This window comes from Somniosus microcephalus, chromosome 12, assembly GCF_052327205.1.
Source record: "Somniosus microcephalus isolate GS21.2 chromosome 12, FLI_Smic_1.0, whole genome shotgun sequence".
Classification (NCBI taxonomy): Eukaryota; Metazoa; Chordata; class Chondrichthyes; order Squaliformes; family Somniosidae; genus Somniosus; species Somniosus microcephalus.
The window spans coordinates 85,898,314-85,919,602 of record NC_140998.1 but is presented as its reverse complement, the minus strand read 5'-3'; the positions used below and the strand labels follow the sequence as shown (position 1 = coordinate 85,919,602).

General features: G+C 43.4%; 1 protein-coding gene across 2 annotated transcripts in view; it reads right to left on the bottom strand.

Annotated features, from left to right (window-relative positions):
* Positions 1 to 18,735, bottom strand: part of psma3 (proteasome 20S subunit alpha 3) — a 33,399-nt gene extending 14,664 nt beyond the window's left edge. The window contains exon 1 of one of the 2 annotated variants that reach the window (XM_086003274.1): positions 18,576 to 18,735. In XM_086003274.1, the coding sequence (XP_085859400.1) occupies positions 18,576 to 18,596 (21 nt within the window). In that variant the 5' untranslated portion in view covers positions 18,597 to 18,735. The remainder of the gene's footprint in view (positions 1 to 18,575) is intronic. The other variant, XM_086003273.1, reaches the window with a different exon arrangement.
* Between the last annotated feature and the right edge of the window lie 2,554 nt (positions 18,736 to 21,289).

Sequence of the window (21,289 nt, the reverse complement as noted above, 5' to 3'; positions counted from 1 at the left end):
ACCCATTCATAATTTTAAAGACCTCTATCAGGTTACCTCTAACTCTTCTCTAAAAGGAAAAAGCCCCAACCTGTTCAATCTTTCCCGTTAACTAATCTCTCACTCCTGGTACCATCCTACTAAATCATTTTTGGACTTTGTCCAGTGCTTCTATGCCCTTTTTAAAGTATGAAGACCAGAACTGTGCACAGTACTCAAGTGTGGCTTAACCAGGGTCCTATACGAGTTTAACATAACGTCACTACTTTTGAATCAATACCGCTAGAAATAAATCCCAGTGCTTGGTTAGCATTTGTAACTGCTTTGCTGACCTGCGATGTTGCTCGAAATGATTTGTTCACCTGTATCCCTGGATCCCTTTGCTGTTCTACCCCAGTTACTTATTTTCTAACATGTAGGTGATGTTTCTGTTTTCCCTACCAAAGTGGATCACCTCACAGTTATCTATGTTAAAGTTCATTTTTAACTGCTCAGTCTAAGTTTTCTAATGTCTAATGGGAGGGTAAGCTGTGAGGAGGATGTCACGAAACTCCAGCACGATTTGGACAGGTTGGGTGATTGGGCAGAAACATGGCAAATGCACTATAATGTGGATAAATGTGAGGTTATCCACTTTGGTGGCAAAAACAGGAAGGCAGATTATTTGAATGGCAATAGATTGGGAGAAGGGGAAGTGCAAAGAGACCTGGGTGTTCTTGTACACCAGTCGCTGAAGGTAAGCATGCAGGTGCAGCAGGCGGTTAAGAAGGCAAATGGTATGTTGGCCTCCGTAGCAAGAGGGTTCGAGTACAGGAATAAGGATGTCTTGCTACAGTTGTACAGGGCCTTGGTGAGACCACACCTTGAGTATTGTGCGCAGTTTTGGTTGCCTTACCAGAGGAAGGACGTTCTTGCCATGGAAGGAGTGCAGCGAAGATTCACCAGGCTGATACCTGGGATGGCAGGAATGACGTACGAGGAGAGATTGTGTCGATTGGACTTATACTCGCTGGAGTTTAGAAGATTGAGAGGGGATCTCATCGAAACCTATAAAATTCTGTCAGGCCTGGACAGACTAGATGCAGGAAGGATGTTTCTGATGGCCGGGGAGTCCAGAACCAGGGGTCATAGTCTAAGGATAAGGGGTAAGCCATTTAGGACTGAAATGAGGAGGAATTTCTTCACCCAGAGAGTGGTGAACCTGTGGAATTCTATGCCACAGAGGTCGGTGGAGGCCAGTTCATTAAGTATATTCAAGAAAGAGTTGGATATATTTCTTAAGGCTAAAGGGATCAAGGGATATGGGGAGAAGGCAGGGACCGGGTACTGAATTTGGATGATCAGCCATGATCTCATTGAATGGCGGAGCAGGCTCGAAGGGCCTACTCCTGCTCCTATCTTCTATGTTTCTTCTTATAGTATACATTGTATTTACAGCACAGAAACAGGCCATTCAGCCCAACAGGTCCATGGCAGTGTTTATTCTCCACAAGAGCCTCCTCCCACCCTCCCTCATCTAACCTGATCAATATATCCTTCTACTTTGTGTTATTCTAGCTTCCCTTTAAATGCATCTACACTATTTGCCTCAACTACTCTTTGCGGTTGTAGCAAGTTCCAGTTCTAACCACTCTCTGGGTAACTTCCTTGCTTTTGTACTCTATTCATAAAGCCAAGGATCCCGTATGCCTTTTTAACAGCCTTCTCAACTTATACTGCCATCTTCAAAGACTTGTGTACGTACACCACCCCCCCCCCCCCTCAATGTCTCTGTTCACGCAGCACCTTTAAAATTGTACCAATTATTTTATGTTGCATTCTTCCTCAGTTTTATCTATACCCCCCAAAGTTTGGTGTCATCTGCAAATTTTGATATGGATTTACTTGTTCAAGTCCAAATCATTAATGTAAATTATGAACAACTGTGAATTGTTGTGATCCTTGTGGAACACCACTTTCTACTGTCCTCCAATCTGACTAACTACCCTTTACCCCTACCCTCTGCTTTCTATTTTTTAGCCAATTTACTACCCATTCAGTCTTGACTCCACATGCCCTAACCTTTGTCATGAGCCTACCATGTGGTACCTTATCGAAAGCCTTTTGAAAATCTAAGTATATGACATCTACTGCATCACCCATGTCTACTCTTTCTGTTCTGTTAGAATTCTTTTGAAGAGTTATCAGGTTAGTTAAACATGACTTAGCCTTTCAGAATCCAGGTTGCCGATTTTGATTATACTTTCTTTCTCTAGATGTTCTCTATTCTTTTACAGTATAGATTCCAGTATCTTTCCAACACTGGCATTAAGCTGATTGGTCTATTGCTCCCAGGTTTTGTTCCATCTCCCTTTTTGTATATAGGATCATCAGTTGTCCGCCAGTCCTCTGGCACTATTCTCTCTTCGATGCAACTTTTGTATATATAAACTAGTGCCTCTGCGATCTTCTCCCTAGTTTCCTTGAGTATCTGTGGGTGTATACCATCCGGACCTGGGGTTTTATCCTCTTAATTTTGCTAGTTTGTCAATTATTTTCTCCCTTTCTATTCCAACTGTATTAATATTCTTTTTTAGCTCATCCTCTAGTGAAGTGTCTATTTCATTATCTTCTTTAGTAAAAACTGAAGCAAAGTAGTTATTCAATACTTCTACCATTTCTCTGTCATTACCTGTTGAGTTTATCTTGCTCATTCTTTACTGGCCCTATCCCTACTTTAATTTTCCTTTTGTTATTTATGTGACGATAGAACATTTTATTATTTCTTTTTATATTCCTTGATAATTTGATTCTCTGCCTTCCTGATATATATTTTTTTAAACTTCTCTCCTAAGTTCTGCATATTCTATGTTGTCCTCCTCACCTTTAGTATCCAAGTATACTTCTTATATATCTTTTTCTTTGGATTCAATTTTCCCTTTACTTCTTTATTCATCCAGTGCCCCATAATTAGCTTGCTTCTTTTGCCTTTTAGTGGAATATATTTCACTTGAACTCTATTGATTACCCTTTTAAAGATTTCCCACTGTTTTTCTGTCTTTGTTTTTGATGATTTTCTCCTAGTTTACATTCTTTAGATCCACCCTCTTCCTCATAATTTGCACTTTTCCAATCTATTACCTTAGTCTTTATCCTACTTAAGTCACTCTCGATCCTAATCTTGAACCTTAATATGTTGTGATCACTACTATCAAGATGCTCTCCTACTCATACTTCTCTCTGTTCTGGTTCATTACCCATTACAAGATCTGGCAGTGGTTCTTTTCCTGTTGAATTTCTTACATATTTTGAGTAAGAAAGGAGTCCTATATACACTGTAAAAACTCAATTCCTTTTGTCCTTTCACTACTTCTTCCTGCCAGTTTATTTGGGGGCAGCTAAAATCTCCCATGATTATTATTCTATGTCTGCTATTCACCTCATATTTGCCTACATATTTCTTCCTCCAATTCCCTTCCACTATTTGGTGGTCCATAGTATACCCAGACTATGATGGATCCCTTATAGAATAGAATCATAGAATAGTTACAGCACAGAAGGCCGCCATTCGGCCCATCGAGCCCGTGCCGGCTCTCTGCAAGAGCACTTCAGCTAGTCCCACTCCCCCACACTTTCCCCCTAGCCCTGCAAATTTCTTTCCTTCAGATACTTATCCAACTCCCTTTTGAAAGCCGTGATTGAATCTGCCCCCATCACCCTTTCAGGCCAGATCTTAACCACTCGCTGCATAAAAAAGTTTTTTCTTGCGTCGCCTTTGGTTCTTTTGCCAATCACCTTAAATCTGTATCTTCTGGTTCTCGACCCTTCTGCCAATGGGAACAGTTTCTCTCTATCTACTCTGTCCAGACCCCTCATGATTTTGAATACCTCTATCAAATCTCCTCTCAATCTTCTCTGCTCTAAGGAGAAAACACCCAGTTTCTCCAGTCCCTCATCCCAGGAATCATTCTCGTAAATCTTTTCTGCACCCTCTCGAAGGCCTTCACATCCTTCCTGAAGTGTGGTGCCCAGAATTGGGCACAATACTCCAGTTGGGGCCGAACCAGTGTTTTATACAAAATCATCATAATTTCCACACTTTTGTACTCTATACCTCTATTTATGAAGTGGAGGATCCCGTAAGCCTTTTTAACTGCCTTCTCAATCTGCCCTGCCACCTTCAACGATTTGTGCACACATACCCCCAGGCCTCTCTGTTCGTGCACCCACTTCAGGATTGTACCATTTAGTTTATAGGTCCTCTCCTCATTCTTTCTACTAAAATTTATCACTTCACATTTTTCTGCATTAAATTTCACCTGCCACGTGGCCACCCATTTCACCACTTTCTATGTCTTCTTGAAGTCTATCACTCTCCTCCTCACTTTTCACTATACTTCCAAGTTTTGTGTCATCTGCAAATTTTGAAATTGTGCCCTGTACACCCACGTCCAAGTCATTAATATATATCAAGAAAAGCAGTGGTCCTAGAACCGACCCCTGGGGAACACTACTTTATACCTTCCTCCAGTCCAAAAAACAACCGTTCACCACTACTCTCTGTTTCCTATCACTTAGGTAATTCCGTATCCATGTTGCTACTGTCCCTTTGATTCCATGGGCTTCAACTTTGCAGGCAAGCCTATTATGTGGCACTTTGTCAAACACCTTTTGGAAATCCATGTACACTACATCGACTGCATTACCCTCATCAACCCTCTGTTACCTCAAAGAACTCAATCAAGATAGTTAAACACGATTTGCCTTTAACAAATCCGTGCTGGCTTTCCTTAATTAATCCACACTTGTCCAAGTGACTGTTAATTTTTTCCCTGAATATGGTTTCTAAAAGCTTCCCCACTACCAAGGTCAAACTGACTGGCCTGTAGTTGCTGGGTTTATCTTAACACCCTTTTTTGAACAATGGTGTAACATTTGCAATTCTCCAGTCCTCTGGCACCAGCCCCATATCTAAGAAGGATTGGAAGATTATGGCCAGTACCTCTGCGATTTCCTCCCTCAATTCCCTCAGCATCCTAGGATGCATCCCATCTGCTCCTGGTGATTTATCTACTCCAAGTACAGCCAGCCTTTCTAATACCTCCTCTATCAATTTTTATACCATCAAGTATCTCCGCTGCCTCCTCCTTTACTATGTCTATGACAGCATCTTCTTCCTTGGTGACAACAGATGCAAAGTACTCGTTTAGTACCTCAGCCATACCCTCTGCCACCATGCATAGGTCTCCTTTTTGGTCCCTAATCAGCCCCACCCCTCCTCTTTCTACCCTTTTACATGCCTATCGAAGACTTTTGGATTATCTATTATGTTGGCTGCCATTCTATTCTCATACCCTCTCTTTACCCCTCTTATTTTCTTTTTCACTTCTCCTCTGACCTTTCTATATATAGCCTGATTCTCAGATGTATTTACAACCTGACATCTGTCATAGGCACTCTTTATCTGCTTCATCATATTCTCTATCTCTTTCATCATCCAGGGAGCCTTGACTGTAGTTGCCCTGCCTTTCCCCCTAGTGAGAATGTACCTCAACTGTACTTGAACTATTTCCTCTTTAAAGGCAGCCCATTGTTCCATTACAGTTTTGCCTGCCAATCTTTGATTCCAGTTTACCCGGGCCAGATCCGTTCTCATCCCACTGAAATTGACAATCCACCAATCTAAGTATTTTTACTCTAGACTGCTCCCTATCCTTTCATAGAAAGTTACAGCACAGAAGGAGGCCATTTCGGCCCATCATGTCTGCGCCGGCCAACAAAGAGCTATCCAGCCTAATCCCACTCCCCAGCTCTTGGTCCGTAGCCCTGCAGGTTAGAGCATCCCAAGTGCACATCCAAGTACCCTTTAAATGTGGTGAGGGTTTCTGCCTCTACCACCCTTTCAGGCAGTGAGCTCCAGACCCCCGCAACCCTCTGGGTGAAGAAACCTCCCCTCAAATCTCCTCTAAACCTTCCACCAACTACTCCAAATCTGTGTCCCCTGGTTTTTGACCACTCTGCTAAGGGAAATAGGTCCTTTCTATCCACTTTATCTATGCCCCTCATAATTTTATACACCTCAATAAGGTCTCCCCTCAGCCTCCTCTGTTCCAAGGAAAACAGACCCAGCCTATCCAGTCTTTCTCCTCATAGCTAAGATTCTCTACTCCCGGCAACATCCTTGTAAATCTCCTCTGTACCCTCTCGAGTGCAATCACATCTTTCCTGTAATGTGGTGACCAGAACTGCACGCAGTACTCTAGCTGAGGCCTAACTAGTGTTTTATACAGTTGAAGCATAATCCCCCTGCTCTTGTATTCTATGTCACGGCTAATAAAGGCAGGCATTCCGTATGCCTTCTTAACCACCTTATCTACCTGGCCTGCTACCTTCAGGGATCTGTGGACATGCACTCCAAGGTCCCTTTGTTCCTCTACACTACTCAGTGTCCTACCATTTAATGTGTATTCCCTTTCCTGGTTAGCCCTCCCCAAATGCATTACCTCACACTTCTCCAGATTGAATTCCATTTGCCACTGTTCTGCCCACATGACCAATTTATTGATATCTTCCTGTAGTCTAGTTTCCTTCTTCAGTATCAACCACACAGCTGATTTTAGTATCATCTGCAAACTTCTTACTCATACCCCCTATATTCAAGTCTAGATCATTGATATATACCACATAAAGCAAGGGATCTAGTACTGAGCCCTGCGGAACCCCACTGGAAACAGTATTCCAGTCACAAAAACACCCATCAACCATTACTCTCTGCTTCCTGTCTCCGAGCCAGTTTTGAATCCAACTTGACACTTTGCCCTGGATCCCATTTGCTTTTAACTTCGTGACCAGTCTGCCATGTGGAACCTTATCAAAAGCCTTGCTAAAGTCTATATACACTACATCAAATGCACTACCCTCATCACCTCCTCAAAAGATTCAATCAAGTTTGTCACACACAACCTTCCCTTAACAAATCTGTGCTGACTATCCTTGATTAATCCGTGTCTTTCTAAATGAAGATTTATCCTGTCCTTCAGAATTCTTTCCAATAATTTTCCCACCGCCGAGGTTAGGCTGACAGGCCTGTAATTACTCGGTCTATCTTTTTTCTCCTTTTTAAACAAGGGTACCACATTAGCAGTCCTCCGCCATCACACCTGAAGCCAGAGAGAATTGGAAAATGATGGTCAGGACCTCTGCTATTTCCTCTTTTGCTTCGCTTAACAGCCTGGGATACATTTCATCCAGGCCTGGGGATTTATCCACTTTTAAAGCTGCTACTTAATACTTCCTCTCTCACTATGTTTATTTCATCTTTCACACTCCTCCCCCTGAAAGCAATGTCTGCTTCGCCCCTCTCCTTTGTGAAAACAGACACAAAGTATTCATTAAGAACCCTACCAACGTCTCCCGCCTCCACACACAGATTACCCTCATGATCTCGAATAGGCCCTACCCTTTCTTTAGTTATCCTCTTACTCTTAATATATTTGACATGAATCTTGTCATTCATATGGAAATTACTTATGAAGTAATACTGGGTGGCCTGCTGGTGGCGCTGTCCAGGGAGAGTATGGGCCCAGCTTGCTCAGGACATTCGTTAACAGGAACCAGTGAAGGACACAACTAGATCTCCATGTTGAAAAACAGATGATTAAAGCCTTGTTTAATACTCAGACCAAGTGCCTAGTAGTTTTCTTACATCAATATTTATAAAACATCTTTGGGTTTTCCTTGATTTTACTTGCCAAGAATTTTTCATGCTCTATCTTTACTTTCACAGAATCACAGAAACCCCACAGTGCAGATAGAGGCCATTTCGGCCCATCGAGCCTGCACCGACACATATCCCACCCAATCCCCGTAACCCCATGTATTTAATCCCCCTAACACGAAGGGTCAATTTAGTACACTTTCTGTACTCCTCTAAAGATTCTGGAGTATTTAGCCCTCGGTATCTGTCACACGTCTCCCTTTTTTTCTTTATCCTACCCTGTATGTCTCTAGGCTAAACCTTATGATACTATGATCACTGTTCCCTAAATGTTCACCTACTGACACTTGCTCCACTTGACCTACCTCATTCCCCAGAACCAGATCCAACAATGCCTCCTCCCTCGTCAGGCTAGAAACGTACTGATCATGAAATTTCTCCTGAACACCAGAAATTCTTCCCCTTCTCTGCCCTCAACACTACAGGTTGAACCCTGGTAATCCGGCACCAGACGGTCCGGCACCTAGTGGTCCGGCACGAATTGAAACCGGCGGTCTTTAGTTTGCGGAGCAGCCGCTTGGCAGCGCCACCGCCACCATTTCCCGCAATATAAACAAACATAATATTGTAATTTTAGGTGTTATTTACCTAACCTTCAGTGGTCCGGCACCGGCCTTGTCCCGAGGGTGCCGGATTACCGGGGTCCAACCTGTATTACGATCCCAGTCTATATTAGGATAGTTGAAGTCCCTCATTATTACTACTCTATAGTTCTTGAGCGTTCTTACCTTTTAACTCAAACCATATGGATTCTGTATCTATCTTACTATTAGTTACATCATTTTTTTCTACTGCTATTGTGTTATCTTTAACTAATACAGCACCCTCACCCCCCTCCTTCTTTTGTTTCCTAAATGTGTTATATCTTGAAATATTTAGTGGCCAATCCTGTTCTCAATGTAGCCATGTTTCAGTCATCACTACTATATCTTGATCCTCTCTGCAAATTATTGCCTCCATTAATCCATTTTATTTTGAATACTACATACAGTGCTGTAACAACAGTTTAAATTGTTTTTATTTATTATTACTCTATTTTTTGTAGTTATTTTACCTTTATGCTCTGATTTTATCCAATCTTTGGCCATTCATGTTATCCTTATTCCTTCCTTTAGTTTATCCTCTACTCTCTTTCCCAGATTCTTTTATAGTTAGGTTTCTGTAATTTCTAGCAGTTTCCCCCTCCCATACCATATTATTAGTTTATAGTCTTATTTACAAACCTAGTTATCCATTCCGCTAGGACCTTGGTCCCAGCCCAGCTCAGGTGCAGCCCGTCCCAATGGTACAGCTCCTTCCTGTCCCAGTACTGGCACCAGTGCCCCATGAAGTGGAACCCCTCCTTCCCACACCACTCCTTTAGCCACATGTTGAATTTCCTAATCAGTTTGTCCCCATGCCAATTTACACGTGGCTCGGGTAAACCCGTGACATCCTGCTTTTCATTTAAGCTCTCAACTCCTGATACTCCCCAACAGGACCCCTTCCTTAACCTTTCCTATGTCGTTGATTCCGACATGGAGCACAACATCTGGATCCCCACCTATCCAGATTCTTTTCCAGCCGTCTCGAGATGTCCTTTACGCTGGCACCAGGTAGGCAACACACCTTTTGTAACACTCTACCCTGACTGCAAAGAGTATCTACCCCCCCCCCCCCCCCAAATTATAGAATCCCCTGCAACTACAACCTTTCTACTCTGCACCTCCTGCCCTTGGACAGCCTCCTGCTCCATGGTGCCTTGGTCAGCATTCTGGCTGTCCTTCCCACAGTCTTTCTCCTTATCCTCAGTTATTGAGTACTTTGTACCCATTGGACAGGAGCAGAGTCTGCTGGACCTCCTTCACTACCTCTCCTACGTTCCCCTTACCCAGCTGACTGACAGTCACACTCTTCCCCTTCCTGCAGCTGTGCTTTCCTGTGGTGTGACTGTACTCTGGCGTAAATTATCCAGTAATTCTTCCTCCTCCTTTATGTGTTGGAGTGCCTCTAGCTCAACAATTCTGAGCCGGAGTGGTGAAGCAGACATTTCTTGTAGATGTGGCAGTCTGGGACAATCTCATTGTCTACAAACTATAAATCCCAACACTGCCTGAACTGCCATACCATAATTAATTATTTGTTAGTTATCTGTAGAACTATTAATTAGGTGGATTTAGCTTGATGTTAAATAATAATTAATCGCAATAACTAATTAATTTATCAGTTATTAGCATCTTTAAATGCAGTTAGAATTTAGTCGCTTAGCTCGTTTTCCTTTGACTTAAAAAGCAGGACCTCAAAGGCAGTAATCTCCAGATTACTGCAGTGCCATGTGCTAGTGAGTACAGAAATAAGAAGATAGAGCAGATGAATTCGTTGCTGGAAAGATGGTGTAAGAGGGAGGGCTTTAGATTCCTGAGGATTTGGAACCGTTTCTGGGGGAGGTGGGACCTCTACAAGCCAGACGGGTTGCACCTCAATGGGAACGGGACCAATATCTTCGCAAGGGGTTTTGCTAGTGCTGTTGGGGAGGGTTTAAACTAGCTTGGCAGGGGGATGGGAACCTGAGGTTAGAATCAGAAGGGAGAAAAGCTAAGCTGGAAATAGAAGGGGTTCAAGTGAAGGGGTATTTAGGAAGGCAAAGAGAAAGGAGAAGGCAATAGTGCAGGGCAACAACAGGGGTAATGATAACCAGAATGTATCAGGAAGGGGCAGAGCATACAAGCATAAGAGTGCACCAGAAAATAAGAGTCAGAGTAAGGAAAAATGATAAGTTAAAATTAAAAGCTCTTTATCTGAATGCACACAGTATTCGGAACAAGATAGATGAGTTGATGGCACAAATAGAAATAAATGGGTATGATCTGATAGCCATTACAGAGACGTGGTTGCAAGGTGACCAAGGCTGGGAACTGAATATTCAGGGGTAGTTGACATTTCAGAAGGATAGATAGAAAGGAAAAGGAGGTGGGGTAGCTCTATTAATAAAGGATGAGATCACTGCAGTGGTGAGGAATGATATTGGCTCAGAAGCTCAAGGTGTAGAATCGATTTGGATGGAGATAAGAAATAGTAAGGGTAAGAAGTCACTGGTGGGCGTAGTATATAGGTCCCCTAACAGTAGCTATACTGTAGGACAGAGTATAAATCAAGAAAATAATGGGGGCTTGTAAGAAAGGTACTGCAATAATCATGGGCAATTTTAATCATCATCATAGATTGGACAAATCAAATTGGCATGGGTAGCCTTGAGGACGAGTTCATAGAGGGTATTTGGGATGGTTTCTTAGAGCAATACATTGAGTAGCCAACCAGGGAGCAGGCTATTTCAGATCTGGTAATGTGTAATGAGACAGGATTAATTAATGATCTCATAGTAAAGGATCCCCTACGAAAGAGTGATCATAGCATGGTAGAATTTCAAATTCAGTTTGAGGGTGAGAAACTTGGTCTGAAACTAGTGTCCTAAACTTAAATAAAGGTAATTACAAGGGTATGAGGACAGAGTTGGCTAAAGTGGACTGGGAAAGTAGATTAAAGGGTAAGATGGTAGATCAGCAGTGGCAGATATTTAAGGAGATATTTCATAAATCTCAGCAAAGGTATATTCCAGTGAGAAATAAAGGCTCTACGAAAAGGATGCACCATCCGTGGCCAATTAAGGAAGTTAAGGATGGTATCAAATTAAAAGAAAAGGCATACAATGTTGTGAAGATTAGTGGTAGGCCAGAGGATTGGGAAATTTTTAAAAAGCAGCAACGGATGACTAAAAAAAATTATAAAGAGGGAGAAACTAGAGTACGAGAGTAAACTAGCAAATAATACAAAAACAGTAAGAGCTTCTACAGGTATATAAAAAGGAAGAGAGTAGCTAAAGTAAACATTGGTGCCTTAGAGGATGAGACTGGGGAATTAATAATGGGAAAGAGAGAAATTGCAGAGACTCTAAACAATTATTTTGGATCGGTTTTCAGGGTAGAAGACACTAAAAACATCCCAATCATAATAGATAATCAAGGGGCTATAGGGAGGGAGGAACTTAAAACAATCTGTATCACTAGAGAAAAAGTACTTGGCAAACTAATGGGGCTAAAAGCTGACAAGTCCCCTGGACCTGATGGCCTGCATCCTAGGATCTTAAAAGAGGTGGCTGCAGATAGTGGATGCCTTGGTTGTAATCTGCCAAAATTCCCTGGATTCTGGAGAGGTCCCAGCGGATTGTAAAACCACAAATGTAACACCACTATTCAAGAAAGGAGGGAGACAAAGCAGGAAACTATAGGCCAGTTAGCCTAACATCTGTCATTGGGAAAATGCTGGAATCCATTATTAAGGAGGTAATAGCAGGACATTTAGAAAATCATAAGACAATCAAGCAGAGTCAACATGGTTTTATGAAAGGGAAATCGTGTTTGACAAATTTGCTAGAGTTCTTTGAGGATGTAACAAACAGGGTGGATAAAGGGGAACCAGTAGATGTAGTGTATTTGGATTACCAGAAGGCATTTGATAAGGTGCCACATAAAAGGTTACGGTACAAGATAAGAGCGCACAGGGTTGGGGGTAATATATTGGCATGGATAGGGGATTGGCTAACTAACAGAAAACAGAGTCGGGATAAATGGATCATTTTCCGGTTGGCAATCAGTAACTAGTGGGGTGCCACAGGGATCAGTGCTGGGGCCTCAACTATTTAGAATCTATAGTAATGACTTGGATGAAGGGACCGAGTGCTCTGTAGCCAAATTTGCTGATGATACAAAGATAGGTGGGTTAGCAAGTTGTGAGGAGTACACAAAGAGTCTGCAAAGGGATATAGATATGTTCAGTGAGTGGGCAAAAATTTGGCAGATGGGAGTATAATGTGGGAAAATGTGAGATTATCCACTTTGGAAGAATGAAAAAGCAAATTATTTAAATAGAGTGAGACTACAAAATGCTGTGGTACAAAGGGATCTGGGGGTCCTAGTACATGAATCACAAAAAGTTAGCATGCAGGTACAGCAAGTAATTAGGAAGGCTAATGGAATGTTGGCCTTTATTGCAGGGGGTATGGAGTATAAAAGTAGGGAAGTTTTGATGAAACTTTACAGGGCGCTGCTGAGACCGCACCTGGAGTACTACGTACAGTTTTGGTCTCCATATTTAAAGGAAGGATATACTTGCATTGGAGGCAGTGCAGAGAAGGTTCACTGGGCTGATTCCTGGGATGAAGGGGTTGACGTATGACGAAAGGTTGAGCAGGTTGGGCCAATACACATTGGAGTTAAGAAGAATGAGAGGTGATCTTATTGAAACATATAAGATTCTGAGGGGGATTGACAGGGTGGATGCTGAGAGGATGTTTCCCCTAGTGGGGGTATCTAGAACTAGGGGGCATAGTTTCAGAAGGAGTCGCCCATTTAAGACGGAGATGAGGAGGAATTTCTTCTTTGAGGGTTGTGAATCTTTGGAATTCTCTACCCCAGAGAGCTGTGGAGGCGGCGTCATTGAATGTATTCAAGGCGGAGATTAACAGACATTTGACCTACAAGGGAGTCAAGGGGTATGGGGAGAGAGCGGGAAAGTGGTGTCGAGGCCAAGATTAGATCAGCCATGATCTTATTGAATGGTGGGGCAGGCTCGAGGGGCCGATTGGCCTACTCCTGTTTCTTATGTTCTTACACTTACTTGCACTAATATTAAATCCTTGCTAATTAAGCTTAACACTAACCAATAAAGATACTAAATGCACAAAGGAATATCTAGATCATTACCTATATACTTAATTTTCCTCAGGTTCCGCCACTCTGCTGTGTATTGATTATGCTGTCACGTTTTCTATTTCCTATGGTGTGATTATTTATTTATTTATTGTTGCCGCCCTTTGGTTTAAATTACTTAGCATCTCCTTCCCCCTCTGCACCAAATTCCTGTTGCCATTCCGTTTAGCAAGCCACTCCTTTTATCAGATTCCCACAGCTCTGCACATTTCTCAGATATCTCTCCAATATATACTTTTTTTTAAGAAACACACTAGTTAGTCAATACCCAGCCATAACAATTAACACCTAATCACGTACCCACTTACAGCTGATTGACCGTTTACTTTAAAACTGCAAGTCAGCAGAAGTTAAGTTTTCAAGCAAGAAAATTGTTAAATTTCAGTCTGATGATAACACTATCTGTACTACTTACCAGTGAATCCCCACTCTCGCCAAACAGAATAGGGAGAATTTGATACTAGCCAAGGAGATCAAAATACTACACGAAATGCACAATATACCACAAATTGCCAGCAATTCTACAAATAATCTCTGCATCTCTGAGCTAGGGGCCTGGAAAGAGAAAATAGCTAGGGTCCCAGCAAATGTTTACGATACAGTTGGGTTGTCCCAAGTTTTTTTAATCTGTGTGGGTCACACAGGTACAGCCTCCATGTTCCCAATAATTTGTATATCTCAAGCTGTTGATACTAACAATCATGATCTTCGGTTTTAGAATTTATCCACCAGTGAGGCAACAGGATTAATTACAGCCCTTTGCAAATCTCCACGCTTCTAAATTCAAACGTGAAAAAAACAGCTACTGTAGTAAGAAGGACCACAGTTGGGAGTACTGTGTATAATTCTGGTCACCATATTATAAAAAGGATAGAGAAGCACTGGGGAGGGTGCAAAAAATGATTTACAAGGATGATACCAGAAATGCGAGGTTATACCCATCATGAAAGATGAACAGACTGGGTCTCTTTTCTCTTGAAAACATCTCAAAACGTAGGAAAACGTCCCAAGACACTTCACAGGAGGGGTGACCTAATATAAGATAGTCACCAAGAAATCCAAAAGGGAATTCAGAAGAAACATCTTTACCCAGAGTGGTGAGAATGTGGAACTCACTACCACAGGGAGTGGTTGAAACAAATAGTATAGATGCATTTAAGAGGAGGCTAGACAAGCATATGAGGGAGAAGGGAATGGAGGGTTCTGTGACTAGACTAGTAATCCAGAGGCCTGGATTCATGATCTGGAGACACGAGTTCAAATCACAACATGACAGCTGTGGAATCTAAATTCAGTTAATTAAATAAATCTGGAATTTTAAAAAAACGCTAGTGTCAGTAATGGTGACCATGAAACTACCAGATTTTTGTAAAAATCCATCTGGTTCACTAATGTCCTTTAGGGAAGGAAATCTGCCACCCTTACTTAGTCTGGCCGAAATGCGACTCCAGACCCACAGCAATGTGGTTGACTCTTAACTGCCCTCTGAGGAAAGCCACTCAGTTGTACCAAGGCGCTACAAGTATAACAGCACTGTGCGAGTAGCTTTAACACACGGACTGCAGCGGTTCAAGGCGGCAGCTCACCACCACCCTTGAGGGCAATTAGAGATGGGCAATAAATGCTGACCGTGCCAGCAACGCCTACATCCCGTGAACAAATATGTAAAAAAGAGGGTTATGCTGATAGAGTTAGATGAGGAAAGACAGGAGGCTAGAGTGGAGCATAAACGCTGGCATGGACTGGATGGCCTGTTTCTGTGCCGTATATCCTATGTAAGGAGTTGCCTGGACTTGGGGGCCTCATGAAGCCCATGGACAAAGTATGGACACTCCTGTTATACAGGAATATTCAAAACTGTGCACATGTGGATGTTAGGTGAGGACAGGTGCAGATTTTTCTGTAATGAACCCCCCACTCCCTCCCTCCCCTCCAAAAATATCTAACCTTTAATTAATGCTTCCCCAGCACGGTTGAACTTGTGGGACAAACGTACCTGCCTTTCCACACACAAAGCACTAACATGCCATACTGGAGCGGCAAACTACTACAAAAAAGTTCTATACCAAGTACAGTTCTTTTTTTTAAATCAAGGATCCTTACCGGGCATGGTTCCATGGACGCCAATCACCCAACAACTACGCACATGCAGTAGTTACAAGATGCAATCAGTAGGAAGAACTCTGACCAATCCCCCCTGAACAACCACCTGCATTTATATAGCGCCTTTAACATAGTAAAACATCCCAAGGCGCTTCACAGGAGCATCAACAAAATTTGACCGAACCATAGAAGGAGATTAGGGCAGGTGTTTCGGTAAGTTTTTGGGAGCCTCTAAAAGGAGGAGAGGCGCGTCGAGGTTATGGGAGGGAATTCCAGAGCTTTGGGGCTACCCAGCCGAGGGCACGGTCACCAATTGTGGAGCGATTAAAAATCGGGGGTGCACAAGAGACCAGAATTGGAGGAGTGCAGATATCTCGGGGGGTTGTGGGGCTGGAGGAGATTACAGAGATAGGGAGGGGCGAGGCCACGGAGGGATTTGAAAACAAGGATGAGAATTTTAAAATCGCGGTGTTGCCAGACCTAGACAGAGGTACTGCGACGGGGTACTGTAACTGACTCCAGCCCGAGATCAGCTAACTCAGCACAGATCATGGATGGAGCCTGGAGCCTTCCCAGTATGCAACACTTGGCTATTCATTGGATAAACTCTCAGACATCAGTGGAGCTCAGTAAAGCTATCACTTCCAGATGTAATGATTTTCACACTATACGCAATGCTAGTATTCAGAACCAATTGTGTAGAACTGGCCTGCAAAGCACATTAAGGTTGCAATATTTCTGCATTACTCGTCTCTGCCCATTGGGAGAAAGCTGCCCAGCAACGTTTTTTTTAAATGTTAATGTGAACATGGGTGGGATCATTAAACCCACAGGTGGACATAAGAGATTCCACGACACTATTCAAAAGAGATAGGGTGTTCATCCAGTGTCTTGGGCAACACTGATCCCTCAATCAACAACACAAACAGGCTATCTAGTATTTTATGCTTATTGCTATTTGTCAGACTTTGCTGTATGCAAATTGGCTGACATGTTTCCTACATTACAACAATGACTGCACTTCACAGAATCACAGAAACCCCACAGTGCAGATAGAGGCCATTTCGGCCCATCGAGCCTGCACCGACACATATCCCACCCGATCCCCGTAACCCCTACACCAACACATATCCCACCCTATCCCCGTAACCCCACGTATTTAATCCCCCTAACACTAAGGGTCAATTTATCATAGTCAATCAACCTAACCCGCACATCTTTAGACTGTGGGAGGAAACCGGAGCACCCGGAGGAAACCCACGCAAACACGGGGAGAATGTGCAAACTCCACACAGACAGTCACCCACCCGAGGCCAGATTCGAACCCGGGTCCCTGGCGCTGTGAGGCAACAGTGCTAACCACTATGCCACCGTGCTGCAAAAAGAACTTAATTGGCTGTGAAGTATTTTGGGATGTGAAAGATGCTACATAAATGTTTTTTTTCTTCCTTCTCTGGCATGTTCAATATTAAAATATGAGACCTCAAGCTAACTTATCGTGCTGTTCCCGACTGCAAAATAAAATGTTAAAACCCTATGAAAACAGATCTAGTCACCTGCTTATATAATGGGACATTTCTATTATTTCCAAGTTTCACCAAAAGCATAATCTTATATTGAAACTTGGATATCTGTCCCACGCTATCACACAATGTACAAAATTAAAATATCACCCAACGATTATGTCTAGTCGACACAGGACCTTAATTCCTTATGTTTTGAAACTTAGGTGCCAGCCATGGCTCTGTCACTTCTGAGTCAGAAGGTCATGGGTTCAAATCCCAAACCAAATATTTGAGCATATAATCTGGGCTGACATTTCAGTGCAGTACTGATGGAGCTCATTCCAGACCGAACGATAAAACAAACAACTCTCACTCCGCTTCTTCCTTTTCCACCGGCCGGGCCACTCCACCAATTACACGCTTTCTGATAGGTGCAGCTGGAGCATGGCTCCTGTCCAATCAGGAGTGTCTATTTCAGCGCAACACTGCACTTCAGTGCTGCACTGTCAGAGGTGCCTTCTTTTGGACAAGACGTCAAACCGAGGCCCCATCTGTCCCCCTCAGGTGGGCGTAAAAGATCTCATGGCACTATTCAAAGTGGAGCAGTGGAGTTCTAGGCTTTTTATAATAGAATTATAAAGCAGAGCTGGAGTCATGAATTCAATACAGAATAAAAAATCCAAACATGTGTAGTCTTTAAACTAATGGATTAAAATCACGCTACCATTTCATCCCCAACATGATTTTGTTTCTCTTTTGTTGGTTTCTATTGGATGATGGCCAAGATTCAACACAGGACATCAATGGAACAATCCATTAAGAGTAGGGAAGAAAAAAAACTGGCGGGATATAAACTCTGGAACCCCCCCTATTTATATATTTATTACTTCAAAATACTAATCAGTAAGATCTGTATTTTAAAAAACTAATCAAAACTAAAAATTGAATCAATTCACGTGGAATTTACTAAAAATCGTCATCGAGAGTCCGTCCACATTTCGAACTGAAAACGCGTGTTAATTTTAAGACCAGGTTGTCTCCCGCAATACTCAGCAGACGTTTTCAACCTGAAATGCACATCTGACGAGCAGGAAGCTTTACTCCGCCGTGTTCCAGATTCAAGGATGAATTGCGATCCGACGGCCGTCAACGACTCCCTCCCCCCACGCCGTTACTTTCGCTTTTAACTGCGAAGCTCCCGGTGACTCAGCAGCTTCACCGGTAGAGACGCGACGGGAGTGTCCGGGCCCGCGGTGAAGTTGCTCAGAGACCCTCCGAGCTGCCAGTTGGCCAGCCGCTGCCTGCAACGCTGCTTCAAGTTTTGCCCTGCAGACCCGGCCGAGCAGAGAGTGGCTCCCCGCGGCCTAGCGCCCTGTACCCAGGCCCGGGGCAGAGCGAAGCAACCCCACCCGACTGAAAACCCCCGATACTTTCCCAGCCCATCGCTCGGCCACATCAACAACAAGCCCGCCATCTTGGAGTACTCACCCCGGTACCGATGGAGCTCATTCCGGACCAAAGGAAGTCACGAACTACTCTCACTCCACTTAGGGTACCCTTTCCACCGGCCCGGCCACTCCACCAATAACACGCTTTCTGATTGGACAGGAGCCGTGCTCCAGCCGCACCTATCAGGAGTGTCTTTCACCGCGCTCGAGCCGTGCGCGCGCACGCGCGCTCCCCAGGGTCTGGGCGGGGCCGCGCGCCACGGGATCAAAGAATGTTACAGCCCGAAGGAGGCAATTCAGCCCATCGTGCTCTTTGGTGGAGCTATCCAACTAATCCCACTGCCTCTGCTCTTTCCCCACAGCCCTGCAATTTTTTTCCTTTAAGTATTTATCCAATTCTCTTTCTAATGTAACTATTCAATCTGCTTCCACCACCCTTTCACGCAGTGCATTCCAGATTGCAACAACTCGCTTTGTAAAAAAAGTTTCCTCATGTCGCATCTGGTTTCTTTTGCCTGCGTCATGTATCAAACAATGTAATGTTCTAGTAATTAAATGATTTATGCACAGCTTTCCGTTTGTAAAAATATTTTTTAAATTGTATTTTATTTATATAGATATATTTTCAATTTATTGCCATGACAGACTTTTATACCTATTTATTTCTAGAAAAGGAAACTACGAGCATTTTTATTAATAAAACTGACCATAGCTGATTCACATGACAGTGTTCATATTACAGGAATCTCTTTTTTATCCGGCACCGATTTGACCGGCGTAGTGCCGGTTGATCAAAAAGTCCGGATTACAGAGAGGTATACTTACCAAGGTACGAGAGCCCCGTACACGGTCACAGGTGCAGGAGCTCCGGTTACACGGCACTTGTGCAGGAATCCCGGTTACATGGCCACAGATCCAGGAGTCCCTGTTGCATGGCCACAGGTGCAGGAACCCTGGTTACACGGCCACAGATCCAGGAACCCCTGTTACACGGCCACTAATATATAGTAAAACTTACCTGAACCTACTCCTGAATTTTGCCGGTTAAGAGAGATTTCTGGATTGGGGTGCCGGTTAAAGGAGAGTTTCCTGTAGTTGGAAGATGGAAGCCGGTAAACTGTGGTCTTTTCAGAGTGATTATAGTGAGGCAATGACCCAAGACCCCGAGCATCACAATCCAGGCAAAGGGGCACCGCCACAGGTTAGTAGATGCCTCATTCAGGGCGAAATGGGGATAGTCACAGAGACATATCCTCTCCAGGAAAAAAAAACACCTACATCCACCTCTGTAACATCACTGGTCTCCGTCCTGCCTTGGCCCATCTGCTGCTGAAACCCTCATCCATGTCTGTCACCTCCAAACTTACTATTCCAATGCTCTCCTGGCCATCCATCCTCTACCCTTGTAAACTTGAATTGCATTACTGTATTAATATTAAAGTAGATAGTAATGTTACTTTGGATAGATTAGGAAAGCTCAAAATTGATACACCACCAGGTCCCGATAATAGCCATTCAAAAGTGAATTAAAAAATGGGACACTAATACAAAAGCAAAATACTGCGGCTGCTGGAAATCTGAAATAAAAACAGAAAATGCTGGAAATACTCAGCAGGTCAGGTAGCACCTGTAGAGAGAGAAACAGAGTTACCATTTCAGGTCGATGACCTTTCATCAGAACTGGAAAAAGTTGGAGATGTAACAGGTTTTTAAGCAAGTGTAGGGGCAGGGAGAGGGGGAAGGGGAGGAAAGAATTAAAGTGACAGGCAACCGGAAGCTTGGGGTCACCCTTATGGATGCCTGCACTTTTACCTCCTCCCTTCCCACTGTCCAGGGCCCTAAACACTCCTTCCAGGTGAAACAGTGATTTACTTGTACTTCTTGCAATTTAGTATGCTGTATTCGCTACTCACGATGTGGCCTCCTCTACTTTGGGGAGACCAAACGCAGATTGGGTGACCGCTTTGCGGAACACCTCTGTTCAGTCCGTAAGGGTGACCCCGAGCTTCCGGTCGCCTGTTACTTTAATTCTTCACTCCACTCCCACTCTGACCTCTCCGTCCTCAGCCTCTTACACTGTTCCAATGATACTCAACATAAGCTCGCGGAACAGCACCTCATCTTTTGATTAGGCACTTTACAGCCTTCTGAACTCAACATCGAGTTCAACAATTTCAGACCATAACCTCTGCCCGCATCATTTATTTTTTCTCTCTCTCACATGGCAGCTGTCGATCATTCTGCCATTTACACTTCATATAGAGTCATCTTTTGTTTTTTAACTTGTCCCATTACCATCTCCTTTTGCCTTGCACCATCATCCCTTTTGTCTCTTAATCTCTCCTACCTTCCATCCTATCACAGACCTTCCCTTTTGTTCTTTCCTCCCCTCCCCCCTCTCCTTGCCCCTACACTTGCTTAAAAACCTGTTCCATCTCCGACTCTTTCCAGTTCCGACGAAGGGTCATCGACCTGAAATGTTAACTCTGTTTCTCTCTCTACAGATGCTGCCTGACCTGCTGAGTATTTCCAGCATTTTCTGTTTTTATTAAAGAAATTGGACAGGTGGTCTGTGAGCCCCTTGCCCCTTTCCTGTATCTTTGGTAATTCAATAGAGTCAGGGATAGACTAGAAGCTAATCCAGAACTAGAGGCCATAAATATAAGATAGTCACTAATAAATCCAATAGGGAATTCAGGGGAAACTTCTTTACCCAGAGAGTGATGAGAATGTGAAACTCACTACCACAAGGAA